This window comes from Sparus aurata, chromosome 6, assembly GCF_900880675.1.
Source record: "Sparus aurata chromosome 6, fSpaAur1.1, whole genome shotgun sequence".
In the NCBI taxonomy this organism is placed as follows: Eukaryota; Metazoa; Chordata; class Actinopteri; order Spariformes; family Sparidae; genus Sparus; species Sparus aurata.
This window is the reverse complement of record NC_044192.1, coordinates 21,592,716-21,607,016: the sequence shown is the minus strand read 5'-3', so window position 1 is coordinate 21,607,016 and position 14,301 is coordinate 21,592,716. Positions and strand designations below refer to the sequence as shown.

The window sequence follows — 14,301 nt, the reverse complement described above, 5'->3', positions numbered from 1 at the left end:
TTAAACCTGCTTGAGATGAATGAACTCTCACACTGAATGCACATTATTGTGTAAGAGTTCCAAATATTGTCATGAGGTTACACAGTTCAAAATGTGATTTAAAAATGGCTCCTTTGACCCTAAAGCAGATGTGGTGCTCACTGTGATTAATTACCGGTGATGGAACGTAACTAAATACTTTCACTCAAATACAATTTTGAGGTACTTGTGATTTACTTGAGTATTTGCATTTTCTACTGCACTCCACCTCATTTGTTTAATATCTCTATTTACTAGTTACTTTAAGATTGCATGCTGCATCAGAACCAGAGAGTGTTGTATTTTTAAACTGATTTATTTTATCTGCAACTGGATAAAGAGCAAATTTGACTGTGATAATCAAAAGAAATGTTGGATATGAGAGCCAATATGAAAATATATATATAATTAGCTTTTTCTTGTACTTGTTCATTTATTGCCAGAAATGTGCTTTTGATACTTAAGTACATTTAACTTCGGATACTTTAAGACTTTAACTCAACTACTAACATTCATTTTTCCCTAAGTAATATTTTAACACCAAGGTTCAGAGGCTTAACTTTAAACATGTACTCTTATACAGCTACTAATTACCTGTTCACAAAAACATAGTCAGTATTTTAAAGTAATGTAACTATATTTATTTCCATTACTTTTGAATTACCCCAATGCCAAACTTGCGAATAAAGACTTAAGGAAATAGATATCAGTAAGATGACTGTCGTTTAATTCAAAAATCTAAAACATGTGGAACCTGGTTAGCAGTGATGTAATATTCATAGTGAAAGGGTCAGTGTGTAATAGGGGATGTTTTATGTCACTGTCAGTATAAAGCAACATGTAACAGACTGATAATGAGAAGGCCACTTTCATAAGAGTATTATCCAATGAGCAGATGCAACAGGTTAAGTAATTGTGGGAACATATGGCCCACTAATCTCCACTGCTCTCTGCACTAACCTGCTATTAGAATGTGGCAGTTCATGTCAACCAGGGTTAGAGGGTCACTTGAACGCATCGATACTTTACTGTTTGAAATAACTGCAACGATCATCTAGAAAAACAAGGAATAATTTATTTACACTATAATTCGAGCCATAAACAACACAGTAACATAATTTAGGACTAGTTCTTTCATGTGTCTGCAATAAAGAAAAATCCCTATCAGATGAAGGACCTGGGGACAAATTCTTGTCAAATGGAGTCCGTCGGTCTAATTTGTGTCAGTTTAAGAAGCACTGGTGTAATAGATACTGCAACTATCATCACAGCTCGTTAAGATGTTGAAGTGTTTTTTTCTTTGGCTTATCAAAGTTTAAGTTCGTAGAATCCAAAGGGAAATAAGTTTCTTAGTCGTCACTGCCAGGTTTATATGGTGTCTTTATTATCAACAGTATGCATTGGCCACTGGATTCTCAGTTATTTGTGACAGGTGACAAATAGCAAGCAAAAAACTCTCTGACGCTGGCAGGATGTTAGACATGGAGATCAAGAGTCATGATAGAGAGGCTGATGGGAAGTTGCACTATACAGAGAATTTCCCCCTCGTTCAGCCGCAAAGATGTTCCTCACATGGTAAAGTGGCTGATGCACCAAAGAAAGTACAAGGAATAGTCTACATTAAAGGTGCAATATGTCCGGATTTCCACTGCCTGCTTGTCGGGTTCTGATTGAGGTGCCCATTTTGGTGCTGCTTCTTACCAGCAGTCCTAGCGGGGTCACCCCTGACCGAGGCATAAAAACCCCCTCCTCCCGGGGCTCCAAAGTTCCTGTGCTTCTGGTGTAAACAACAACAACACTTCCCCAGTTCTGAGCTTCTAGTATGGCGATAATAGAAGCACTAGCTGCATGGCTCACTGAGCTTACTAGCTAGCACTTAGCAACATCTAGCATTTACTCTGCTGATATGTTGCCCTGTATTTGTTTGCACTATGAATTCGACAGGTGGCCAATTCTTACGTATTTCACCTTTAATTCTTTTTGGCAATGATTTAACCGAAAACATCAATTTTGTCAGAGAAGCATGGAGTGACAGCCAGGTGGCAGTTTAACTTAGCACAACGACTGGAAACAGCTAGTCAGGCTCCTTTCAAAGATAAAGTACTTGTTTGTTCAATCCAAACCTATGAAAACCATTTAAATGACATGTTCTGATTTTATGGGGTTTTGGGATTTTGACAGAACCGGGCTAGCTGTTTCACTGTTTCCAGTCTTTATGCTAAGCTAAGATAACCAGCTGTAGCTTCATATTTACCAGACAGACATGAGAGTGGTATCAGTCTTCCCATCTCTGTTCCTTCAATCTAACACTTCGGAGATAATCATCGGAGCAGTTGATGCACAGATGATAAACACAGGAGAGTTGTTATAATGGTACAAAGAAACAAATAGGTGTTGTAGCCTTTAATCATTAATTGAACGTCTAATAGTGCGTTAAGTAAGAGAGACATTTGTATATGTAAGACATACAATCTTGTGTTTCAGCGTGATACCTTGTCCCTGCGAGGCTCAGAGGACAGCACAATCAGCAGTATGAATTTCTGTATCCTTCCTTATCATGATGACTTAAACATTGAATATTGGATATTGAATAGAAGGAGCAGATGGAATAATGAACTTGATCTCTTTATTTCTTGCGAGTATAAATGTTGACCAGCTCAGAGAAAGCGCTTCAGCTAAAAATATATTCATAACTGGGATAGCAGTATCCATATTATGATTCAGGTGATATAGTAAAAGAAGACAAAGGCAGTGAAAATAAATTATCTGAATAACAATAATAATTATAATCACAATAATTACAATAAACAGTGTCAAATTAAGATTCATAAACCTTTTTTTTTTGTTTGCTTATTTCTTTTTTTGGAAAATTCCTTTAAAAGTGTCCACGAGAGGAAAAAAAAAATCCAGCATATTTTTCATTTAACGTTGTGAAGGAGGTTTGCTCCGTCTGGGACGTCCCCCTTCGCTCTCACACATTTACAATATTCACAGTAACTATAAACCTGTTCGGCACATACTGAACCACACCGCCTTCAGTCAGGCTGTCAGCGGGGAGATAACTATGAGGTGCAATGACGTTTTACATGAGTGTGCCTGGCCGACAGGAAGCAGAATATCTTCCTCCATCAAAATAGGTACCTATAGATAAGGAGTAAAAAATGTCCTTTCCTCCCACGATACATCTGGTCACCAACATACCATGGGCATAATCAATCAAGAGACAATCAAAGACGAGGACACCACAAACTGCGTGTCTGTTACATTGTACACAGTCTCCTCTAGTAACAACCTCATCTTAGGTTCACAGCGTTCCTACGTGTTACCCCTCAGCTCATGGCCGTCACCATGTTAGAGTGGTGGTGGTGCCCAAAGGAGGGGTGTATCGGGGTGGGTGTGGGGAGCATGTGTCCAGCGTGGCTGAAAGGTGGCAAGTGGCCCATGGACATGTGTCCGGCCAGAGAGGCAGCACTGAAGGGAGAGCTCTTGTCGTGCAGGCTTTTGGAGAACTCCTCGTAGCTGTCGCTGCACCGCTTGCTCTTTTTGGATTTGTTGGACATCTTTCGGTTACGTGTCTGTATCCCCTCCTTTTTCATGGTGAGAGGTCTGTTCACCTGTGTAGAGAGGAAAAAGTCAGCAGGGGAAGTTCAAACTCAGATCAAATACATTTTAAAACATGGAATATATTTCATTAAGTTTGGTTTGATGAGAAAAGCAATATTCTCTATTTTTGTTGGTATGAAAAAAACTAAATATGCATCAGTCCTTCCCTCAATACATTCAGCTCATTCGCCAGGATAAAATGCTGGTACTTATCATTCTTGCCTACCGCCGATGCATTCACAGTTGTACTTGTCATAAGCTATGTACCATTTTCAAATTTTTACAAAACATCTCATATTATGTTCATATTACATGTTTATGAAGGTTTCAGCATTAGTAAGTGTGAAACCAATGGATATCTCTGACTCGGGACCAGCGTTTCTACATTTATAAGCATGACGAAAAAACATAATTTTGACAAGAGGCTGGGTCATCTCCAGCCATGTTCAAGATGACAAAACCCATTTTCATGCCGTGTTTGTGGTGTGAAAAACAAGTCATTTAAGCCAAAACATGATCTTTTGCGAACCGTAATCAAGTGATTTTTGTGCCTAAACCTACATAGAGCATAAGCACAAATTTGAAAAAAACAAACAAAAAAAAAAACAATGCAAAGTTGCCACTTGTCAGTGGTTTAGTGGAAACATACATTGCCAACACTTATCCTGGCAACTGGGATGATACTTTCCTACTTCCTCATCCTGTCTGTGGCCCATTGGTTACTACTATGGATGTAAATCAAACAATGTATTCCAAGTACATGTAAAAAAGACTGAATAATTGTCTCTGACAGCTGGGCATTGAAGTTTTTAGCATCCGTTACTCAAATACATAAATAAAGCAAATATCAGGACTATTTTCAGCTGCGGATTGATACACATTTGGCGCCCTTGTGAGTATTTCTTGCACCAGGACAGAGTTTGTGTAACTGTGTGGCTAACCGATGTGTTTGTGGACAACAATGGGGCTCTATGACACAGAAAAAAGGTGTAAAAGGCTTTGGGTGCGCAGACAACGTGTTTAGAAATTTACTTTGGTTTTTAACATTTAAAAGATTTTTTGACAATAAGAAATACGTAGCATTTAATCTCATTCATCCTTTGTAAATATACATCCCTGTATTGATGCCTCCAGTCTTAATGCTATTCATAAGGAGACTGGCCTTATGGCAGCCCCACTCAACAACAGTCCCACCATTGTGACTCTCGAGGGGATTACGCCTACCATGGAAACAATAAAGCACAAAGAAAGAAAACACCAACGAGTCCAACAGTGTCTGAGAGTAAAACAACCCTCACCCTCTCTCTCTCTCTCTCTCCTTCTCTTTTCTGCCTGTCTTATCCCTCAACAATCAGTGTAACCTGCCTGCCTACTTCCCATCTACTTGACCCTGCAGGCTTTGTGCGGGCCCAACGTGGCGATCAGCAGTCAAAGACTTACGTTGTGCAGTTTATAGTAGAGGCCGCAGGCATTGCACACTGGGTCCCCATTTGCATTGCGCCGCCAGAGCGTGGTGGTGGTCGTCTGACAGTTAGCACAACAGGTGCCTGCTCGTCTGGCGGCAGACTGAGGAAGAAAAAGGTGGATTAGGTTTTGATCAGAGGTCATACAAACAGACCACACGGGTTAGTTTGAGGAAACATTCAAGAACATAATTCGGTTTTAGTTCAAGTTTTCTAATCTGTTGAATTGAACAGTTTCATGACGTAAATGCCACAGATTATTTTTTCACCTACTTAATTAATCATTTGTCTTATAACACTTGAGAAATTGTGAAAAACACACAACACAATTTTCCAGAGACCATAGTGACATTTTTCAGATGTCTCTTTTTGTCAGACCAACAATCAGAAACCCCCAAAATATTCAGTTTACTGTAAAAAAACAGAAAATATTCACATTAAAGAGGCTACGACCAGTGAACATCTTTCCTTTTTTTCCTTAAAGATTCATTTTCTGTCCAGTGACAAATTGTTGTGTGATCACATATGTGACACATTCAGTTTGTGGAAGTTACCACAATGTTTTGACAGCAGATTTCAAGCTAAAATGTCACATGAGGAAAGTTAATTTGATACAGCACAATTGTTACTACAAATGCTAAATTTGCATGAACAAACCTCTGTAGATACTTAGATGATTGAAAAAACCATGAGTGAGAAGCTCTGACAGTCTCAGTCACAATGCTTCATACCTGACTATTTCATGCATTTAACTAATTTAACAATAAATGCATTTATTCATTAATATGCATCCTAAATATATTCTAATATTTGTAGGCTATTATATAAAAACACAATAATTTTCCAAGAATTGCTTTTATTTTTATTATATTTATTTATTTTATTTGAACAGACCTACTGAACAGTTTCCATGGTTGCTGCCCTGATTCATCAGCATCCATAACTTTCCCAGAGGACCCTCTGTTTTTTTAATGCTCTCTGTGCTGTACACTTTCTCTGTGGTGGTGAGCCTGACCACTGTGAGGTGAGCTCAAGGTCCTGTAGTCAGGAGGCCGCGGGAGGAAACAGGCGCTGGCCCCGCAGCTTTATCTGGACCGGTCAGATATCCGGATAGGAAACAACTGGAGGCTGCTGCTGCTGCAGCTGAACACAAGACTGTGGAGAGCTGCGAGCTCCGGCCGAGCCACACGGAAACCAGGCCTGATATACGGCTGAATGTGTGCAGCTGTAGCGAGAGGACGCAGGAATGAATGCTCGTATATTCAGTGTGAGGCAGACGTGCTCCTCAGGTCGGTGCGGGCACATTTAGACCTGTTTGACGCAGCGACGCAGACTCAACATGCGCAAAAACAAAGAATCTGATCAGGTGAATAGAATATACCTTTATTACTCAAAGTAATTTACGGTGGATTTTAAATACATCACAAAACAATCTACTTTTTTAATTCCGGGTAACTTCTTACCGGGTAGACATTTTCTCTAATGGCCTGTCTGCCTTAATTGAGTGTGAAATTGCGCACTTTTGTCATGCGTTTTTAAGTCATATTATGGTAAATAATGCACCTTTGACTGCAAAAACGTTGCTTTCATAAAAAACAAAACAAAAAAAAACGTTGCCTTTAGATATGCTGTCTCTGTCCAAGGTCCCTTCAAAATAAAACAATTAAATTACAAAAAAAAAAACATTTCAAGTCGAGTGTTATCCTGCTGATTTAACGAGCAGTGTGTGTTAAATGTCTTCATTCAGCTGCTTCACACAAACACACTGAGGCTGTAAATACACTGCTTTGTTTTGACATTATTGTGAATATTATCATTTAGTAGGAATAATAATTATTATTATTATTATAACAAAGTTAAATATAATCATGAAATGACAGAATTATTTGCATATTTGCTGCCTGGCTTTCAAGTGTTTCATTAAAATTATATTTCACTCTGTAAAATTGTAGAATTCTTTGTACAAAAATGACTTGTGTGTTTACACAGTTTTAAAGGTTCTCTGTAGGATGAGCATGACATGAAGCCGGCTGTCTGACCCACTCCTAAGACCACTGATGTTTGCAGCTGGTCATGATGGGAAATATCTGACTTTAACCAACTCCAAAGCTGCTTTGTCCCTCTTACGCTGAGACAGACTCTCACTGTCTATTGAAAACCACGTTATCTCCGAAATGTCAGGGTTAAAAACAGCTTTGTGACGTCACATTTTCACATAATCCACTTACTCTCCTAATGGCTTATTATAGTCTGAGAAGAAGAACACTAAATCATTCAGTTTATATGAAAAACTCAAGAATCACCAAATTTGAGATGCATGGTTTTGCCTGGATGATGATGCCCTGCTGCCAAAAAGCAAACCCACACATCTTACAAAACACAGCAGCATTCTGAGCCACAAACCGTCAGCGAGGGTCGAGGTTGTGGCCCTGCTATCAATGATAGTATCAGGAGAGGGAGTAATAATGATAGCAGACAGTCCCAGTCTGCTAACAACCTGAGCTGAAGGAGCGAGAGGTGAGCGAGGAACACAATGCCTGGAAACTGATTGGGAAAATATAACTTTCCTGGAATTGTACCTCCTCCCCCTCCTCCTCTGCCTCCACCTTACACTCTAGTTATTTACTGCCACCTCCGAGACACATACACACACACATACACACTCTTATATACACTCATGGGACTCACCAGCCTGCGCTTGGGTTTGATGAGCGGTCTGTTCTGGCCGTTCATCTTGTGGTACAGCCCGCAGGCGTTGCACAGGTAGTGTCCGGTGCTGTCACGTCTCCACAGAGGCGTGGAGGTGGCTCCACAGTTCACACACTCGCGGCCCTCTGATGGAGAACACACAGAGACATTTGTGAAGCCTTATGGCTAGAATACAAATCCCCCTCCACTTTTTTCTATTGAGCTTGAAGTGATGCACATGTTGTATTAAAGTACATGTTGTCTTTTACTTTTTAGCCCTCTTACTCATTTTGAGCACAAGGCGAAAGAAACATCTATGCAAGAATATAAAGTGACTCAAAAACAGCCAACACCATAAATTCAACAGCAACGCTTCAGTGTCTTGTTAAATATGCGCTATATTTGATTTTTTTAAAAGCAGAGCCATTTATTCTCACTTAACAAAATTAATTTGTGGATTTGAGCCATTAAAGATCACAGCTTTTACGTCAATGTTATATATATATATATATATTTTTTGAACTTTAAATTAATTGTTACAGTCAGTGTCATATAACTTGTCTTTTTTAGTATGAGGTCATTAAAATTGCTCCTTTAACAACATGTTATTTCAGGTGAGTTTGGGTAACCGTCCTGTGAATAAACTGGTTAAACACACTCAGGGCTAAGATTGGAATCTCCTGCTCTGTAATCAAATAACAATCAGGACAATGTATTGATGTCTTATGTAACAGAGAAGCGACTCCTAGCCTAAATACTGAGGTTTTGGCTCTGTGCACCTGCGGATCTTCCTTTCACACCTCTGGGCTGGATCCAGATCACTGTGCTGCTACTGCTGCTGCTGCTGCTGCTGCAGCCAGATCAGTCCTAATTACAGAGTCACGCTTAACAAAAGAGGATTATCAAAGTGGCTCTGTGTTGGAGGACTGTCAGTGCAGCGAGGCTCAGGCCACCTAAATCAGTTATTGATTTAAACATCGTATTTTTATTTTTATTTTTTTCTAATTATCATTCTGATACAATGTATTAAATTATAAAGAAGTGTGGTAACGCTCAAATCACAGTCTGCACTTTTTTAACAGGCTGGCTGTGTTTTAAAAAGATGGTAATCTGATTACATTTGGGATATATTAAATTACTGTTACAGGCTTTTTAAATTCTAAACAACATCTGTTCTCCAATAACAGGAGAATATTCTGAATGACAGGCTACAGGAGTCAAATACAGTTTAAGATTCTAGCTTTAATTGGTAGATGTTCCCGTAAAAAAATATATATATATATATATATAATAGCCTATATATTTTGCCTCTCATTTACAGTTATCTGATAACAATCCTATAAATCAACGACTTCGCTTTCAATAAATGTGTGCCCGCAGGGATGAAAAGGTGACATTTAAAAACAAACAAAAGCAACTGTGAACTCACCTTTATATAACAAATATTACCTGCAGCATTGTGCCATAGGACATTTTGATATATGTATTTGATTACTTTTAAAGAGCCTGACTCTAACTACCTTTAATTTTAGTTTGATTGCCGCTGGACTCGTGAGATCAGACCTGTGATAAGACTGTCATAAGCTCACATTTAAAGTCAGACTCGTGTGTGAATGTGTTCTCGTGTGTTTTCTGGTGTCTGTGGATGATCCGTGGTGTTCCTCCAGCGGACTCACCGGTGCAGGAGCGTGTCTTGCCTTTGTTCTTCTGGGTGAAGCTGTGTGAAGCTCCCAGCAGGCTGCCGGGGTGGAACAGGCTGCTGCCGTACTCGTGCGCCGCCGGGAGGGAGTAGGTCGGATACGTCGGTATGGGGTGGTGGGTGGAGGGCGTCTGCGCGCTCATGGAGGCCAGGCTGCTCCTCAGCGGACTGGACCCCTCCATCTTCATCCCCTCCGCCAGCGACACTTGGTATTTGATAGATTCCTTCTCGTCCATTCTGGTGGCGGAGGGAGACGCGGCCCCCGGGTCCGGAGATACGTCCTTTGGAGGCGTCGGAGGGAACGTGTACAGATGGGGGCTGGAGTGGGACGGCGGCGTTAGCGAGGATGCGGAGACCGTGTTGGAGTTGCTGCCGCACGGGTAGACCGCGGAGAGGCCGCCGGGGGACGCGGAGCCGTGGTGGTGCAGGCTCGGCTTGCTGAAGGGGCTCACGGCCCAGGCGTTGTGGTGGTGAGCGGACAGGGCTGCCTTCCCTCCGTCCAGCCACGAAATCCCCGGGCTGTGGATGAGATGAGGCCGGCAGACCTGAGACCCCGTCAGACGAGCTGGGGAATAAAAGGAAAAAGCAGATTAATTATATTATAAACGATGACAGGCTGCTTCAGATTATTGCTGTGTGCTGTGGCACGCAAGCTTGGATGTAGAATACGCGAGACTTGTTGATTCACTGGACTCAGACCTGACCTAAACGTGTAAACAAAGCAGCCTTAAATTCCCGTAATTAAACCAGCATTCTTCTGAATTAAAAACACGCATCTATATCTGTTTTTTTTTAAATCCCAAAATATGCTGGGCTTTTTCTTTTTTTTTTTTTTTTTACTTGCGTAAATGTGTTACTTTAAATTTAAAATCACAAACATCTTGACAAACCACTTTATCAGACTCATGCGCCAGCTATGTATTTAAGGATGAAGCTGGGAAACAATTCACATTTTAATTCACGTTTCAAACTGTAGAAGCTGTCACGATGTTTACTCCGGTTACCTTAAAATAGAATACGTGGCCTGAATGTTACCAAAAGAAAATCAAAATCACGTTTTCAGATCGGGTTTGATCTATTAATCCAGCTGTGACTTTTCGGTCTTGTGCACATTTTATTTATTCAACTTGCACCAGTGGCTCCGTCTTACCGTGCGCTTGGCTGTAGGACACCCTGGCCCTGGCGGAGTTGTGGTAGTACGGGTTCCCCTGTGAGTCCAGGTGATTAAAGAAAACATCCACCTCATCTGGAGGCAGGAGCGGCGCCGTGGGCTCCATGTAGTTGTGACCCAGGCCTGGGTGGTGGGAGTCCGGGTGTTGTCCGTTCAGCACGGCGTGGTGATGCATCCAGCGGGGCTGATCAGCCGCCACATCCATCTCTGTGGCTCTTCTTGTCAGCGCGCGTAAACAGGGCCGGTGAATTATCCAGGGATGGTCTGAAAATACTTGTCCCTTTATGAGATCTTCACTGTGTCCATTTACAGTAGATAGCTTTCAGGCTGTTGTTGTTGTTTTTTTTGTTTTTTTTTGCTCCTCCTCTGACTTTAAACCTCCTCTTCTCTTCTCCCGGAGAGCGAGTGTGACACTGGAAAAACCTACAGCAAGCAAACATCACATGTTAATATTTTAAAGGCTCCTGTGGTGATGCACTTAAAAAAAAAAAAAAAAAAACAACACTTCTCCACCCACTATATTTACAACCACATCACTCTCCCTTCTCTGTCTCCCAACTCTCACTAAGATCCTCACCCATCATGACAGCAACACAAACGCGTCCTACCTCTGCCAGCAGTATTATTTTTCATCCGCAGCCTCCGGATCAGTCGTCTCTGTGGACAGTGTCCCCGGTCTTGTCCTCTCTCAGCTGCTTGCAGGTCCTCTCCAGTCCTGGAGAGCTGGTGTTTGTCAGAGTAAAAACTGCGTCCACCGGGACTTAAAGCAACACGTCTAACTGTGGCTGACAGCGCGGGGCAGGCTTGTCAAAGCTCTGAGGCGGAGTCTCCATTAAAGCTTTGGACTCAGCCAATTGCGCAACACCTCCAACAAAAACCTCAGAGGCGGTTCCCCAGCGCAGAAAAATCAGTAAGATATTTATACAATATTAATTTGGAGAGGTGTAATCCGGCTGCCGTGTTGTGACTTTGTTGTACTTTGTGGGATTTTATTGCTTCATGGCTTTATTCCCTGAAAAAAACAAAAACAAAACAACATTATTAAGTTTGAATAGAGAGAATATAGCCTAAACAAAGATTCTTATAGCGTTTTTTTCTTCATACTATTTTATGATTATTGGTCTTATAGGAACAACATGCAGACTCATTATTGATAATAGTTAAATCAGATAAACATTAGATGTTGGATGAGATCGTTGCAAACACACCAGCAGGAGAAGTAGAGCTGCGTCTTTATGTAGACTGTATGGAGACACGGACAGCCACACAGCTGCACACAGGAAACTTGAATTAATGACATAAATAAGCAGCAATGCCCTCTGAATAAAACACTCACATGTCTGAAGTACTATTGTGCTCAGGCAGTCTTAATCGACCTCCGATGACGTGTGTGTTTGGGCTGAATTATCCACAAACTTAATTACATTAAAATCAAGAAAACCAGGCCTTTTCATGCCGCGTTATAGTTTTATTTAGTGAGTTACTGTGCCCTTCCCCCTCTTTTCCGCTGTTATTGGTCTTTTAATGGCTGTAAAGTTTATTCGAGGCTGTATTTTAGTTTTCCTCTCTCTCTCTATCTCGCTCCTTCTCTGCTCGCGCATGATTGACAGACAATAATTGGAGAGGGAGCGCGTGCAGCCCCGGCCGGCCGACACTGCCGCCTGCTTGACGCCGTTTCCTGACGTCATTGCATCTTAGAGAAGAAGAAGAAGAAGAAAGAAGGGAAAAAAACACAGAATCAGGACGTGAACTTTTTGTGTAACTCACACACACACACACACACACACACACACACACACACACACACACACACACACACACACAGGGACGGGGGTTGCCCGGCCCGGAGAGGCTGCTGCAGTCTCAGCGGATGAACTCGAGGAAGGACACTGCAACTGATATTTACACTGTGGCGACATTAATAATACATCAAGAACATCCTCCTGACCCCGCTGTGATTTCGAAGAACGGGCCAACACACGAGAGCCTGCGCGACAAACTGTCACCAAGGTGGAATATACAGATTAGATTAGATTAGATTAGATACAATAAGATTAGATTAGATTAGATTAGAAGACTCAAATGTCCTCATTGAGGAAATTCTTCTCGCAGAAACACACCCATCCAGACATTTTGTCTGCTGGATGATCGAGATAAAGAGTCGCCTTAAAGCACATCCGCAGTTAAAGGGCCACTGTGTAGTTTTACATTTTAATCAGAAGAGAAAGATCTTCATTGAGTGATCTTTTTAAAACTCCATAAACAAACTGTCTTTTTTTTCATGACTGAATAAACTGGACAAACAAACTGACCTTAGAGGACAACACAGTTGCTGTTTAACTTGGTTCATATGTGGCGGACCCTGCCACCTTTCTAGCTTTGAACAGTGTTCTGGGGAACCTTGTTCTCCTCTCTGAGAACAGCTTGTTTAGTCAGTTCTGTAAAACAAATAAATTCAGAGTTTGTATTATTACCTCGTTAATATTTAAAATTCTGAGTTTTAATTTATCCTACGAAATTACACCGTGCCACTTTAATGGATGAACGGAAACCATGAGGAGTGAGGAGGACCTCTTGGTTGGATTGTGTAGCTCATACATGTGTGTGTTATAATGTGAATACTAAAGCCTTAATAAGGGTTATGATGATCAAATGAGGCCCAATTTGCCAAATGCAAAAACATTTGAAACATATGAGGCCACTGGCTTGGCAGCACACACACAGACTTAACTTTATCTGAATCTGGGATTATTTACTTTTTCATTGACGGATAAATATATGTCCAGTCAACAATTAGAACCACTCTGATCAGATTCTTGAGAATGGGCATGTTAAGAGTGTGTCTATCTATCTATCTATCTATCTATCTATCTATCTATCTATCTATCTATCTATCTATCTATCTATCTATCTATCTATCTATCTACTAACTATCTTATATTCACTTAAACAATTATTTCACTCCTTCAGGTCTGAGAGTGATGGGTCAGTCTGCGGTGTGAGGACCTGCATGTCATTATTTGTGCAGGGAAAACGTTTCTCTTTTCAGGCGGCATTAGGAGGAGATCCAGCATGCAGAGCGCGCAGACAGCAGCGGAACACAGCGGAGGGGCGAGTGTGGCAGCATTAGAGCTCATCAGCATGATAATGTAGAAAATACACATGCTTTGAGTGTGAGCCCTTTTGATCTGGCGTGGCGATAAAAACCTTATCGGCGGCGAACATCCACTTCCATTTTGGGATTTGACATTAATTCAATCCGCCCTCTTTCTTTTGCTTTTTTTCCTCCTCACACGAGCTCAGGAGAGAGAGGTCGCAGCCCTGATTCAACCCCTGAGAATCTTATTATAGGACTAACACTGAAAATAAAGAGGTCTCTTTTTTACCTCATAATAAAGGTGAATGAAAAGGCGCACTTATTTATTAGAAGCCCAATTCATTATTATTATGATTATGATTATTATTGTTATTATTATTATTATTATTATTATTATTATTATTATTATTATTGTTGTTGTTGTTGTTGTTGTTGTTATTAAGTGCGATTTTTTTTTTCTAGGAGGCCTGTTTTATTTATATTTTATTAAAAAAATATTTTTTTTACAAACAATTATTTTCCGCACCTCCTTATATCGACACGTGCATGCGAGGGCGCGCGT

The 14,301-nt window shown here is 40.9% G+C and overlaps 1 protein-coding gene across 2 annotated transcripts; it reads right to left on the bottom strand.

The window, feature by feature from the left end:
- Nucleotides 1-1,380: 1,380 nt before the first annotated feature.
- Nucleotides 1,381-11,454, bottom strand: gata2b (GATA binding protein 2b). 2 transcript variants are annotated; one of them, XM_030421501.1, is made up of 6 exons: nt 11,251-11,454; nt 10,622-11,065; nt 9,449-10,036; nt 7,773-7,918; nt 5,062-5,187; nt 1,381-3,632 (listed from the first exon to the last, which is right to left on the bottom strand). In XM_030421501.1, exons 2-6 carry the CDS (start codon nt 10,845-10,847, stop codon nt 3,348-3,350), a joined length of 1,371 nt encoding a protein of 456 aa, XP_030277361.1. In that variant the 5' UTR covers nt 10,848-11,065; nt 11,251-11,454; the 3' UTR covers nt 1,381-3,347. The 2 variants fall into 2 exon arrangements, with proteins under 2 accessions (XP_030277361.1, XP_030277362.1); XM_030421502.1 differs by having other exon boundaries at nt 9,470-10,036.
- Between the last annotated feature and the right edge of the window lie 2,847 nt (nt 11,455-14,301).

Excerpts from the sequence above, each read along its gene's own strand:
- gata2b (XM_030421501.1), bottom strand. The coding sequence starts at position 10,847 with ATGGATGTGGCGGCTGATCAGCCCCGCTGGATGCATCACCACGCCGTG. Across the intron at positions 7,919-9,448 it reads CAAGACACGCTCCTGCACCG|AGGGCCGCGAGTGTGTGAAC; the intron begins GTGAGTCCGCTG and ends GTTCTCCATCAG. Across the intron at positions 3,633-5,061 it reads TCTACTATAAACTGCACAAC|GTGAACAGACCTCTCACCAT; the intron begins GTAAGTCTTTGA and ends CTCTCTACACAG.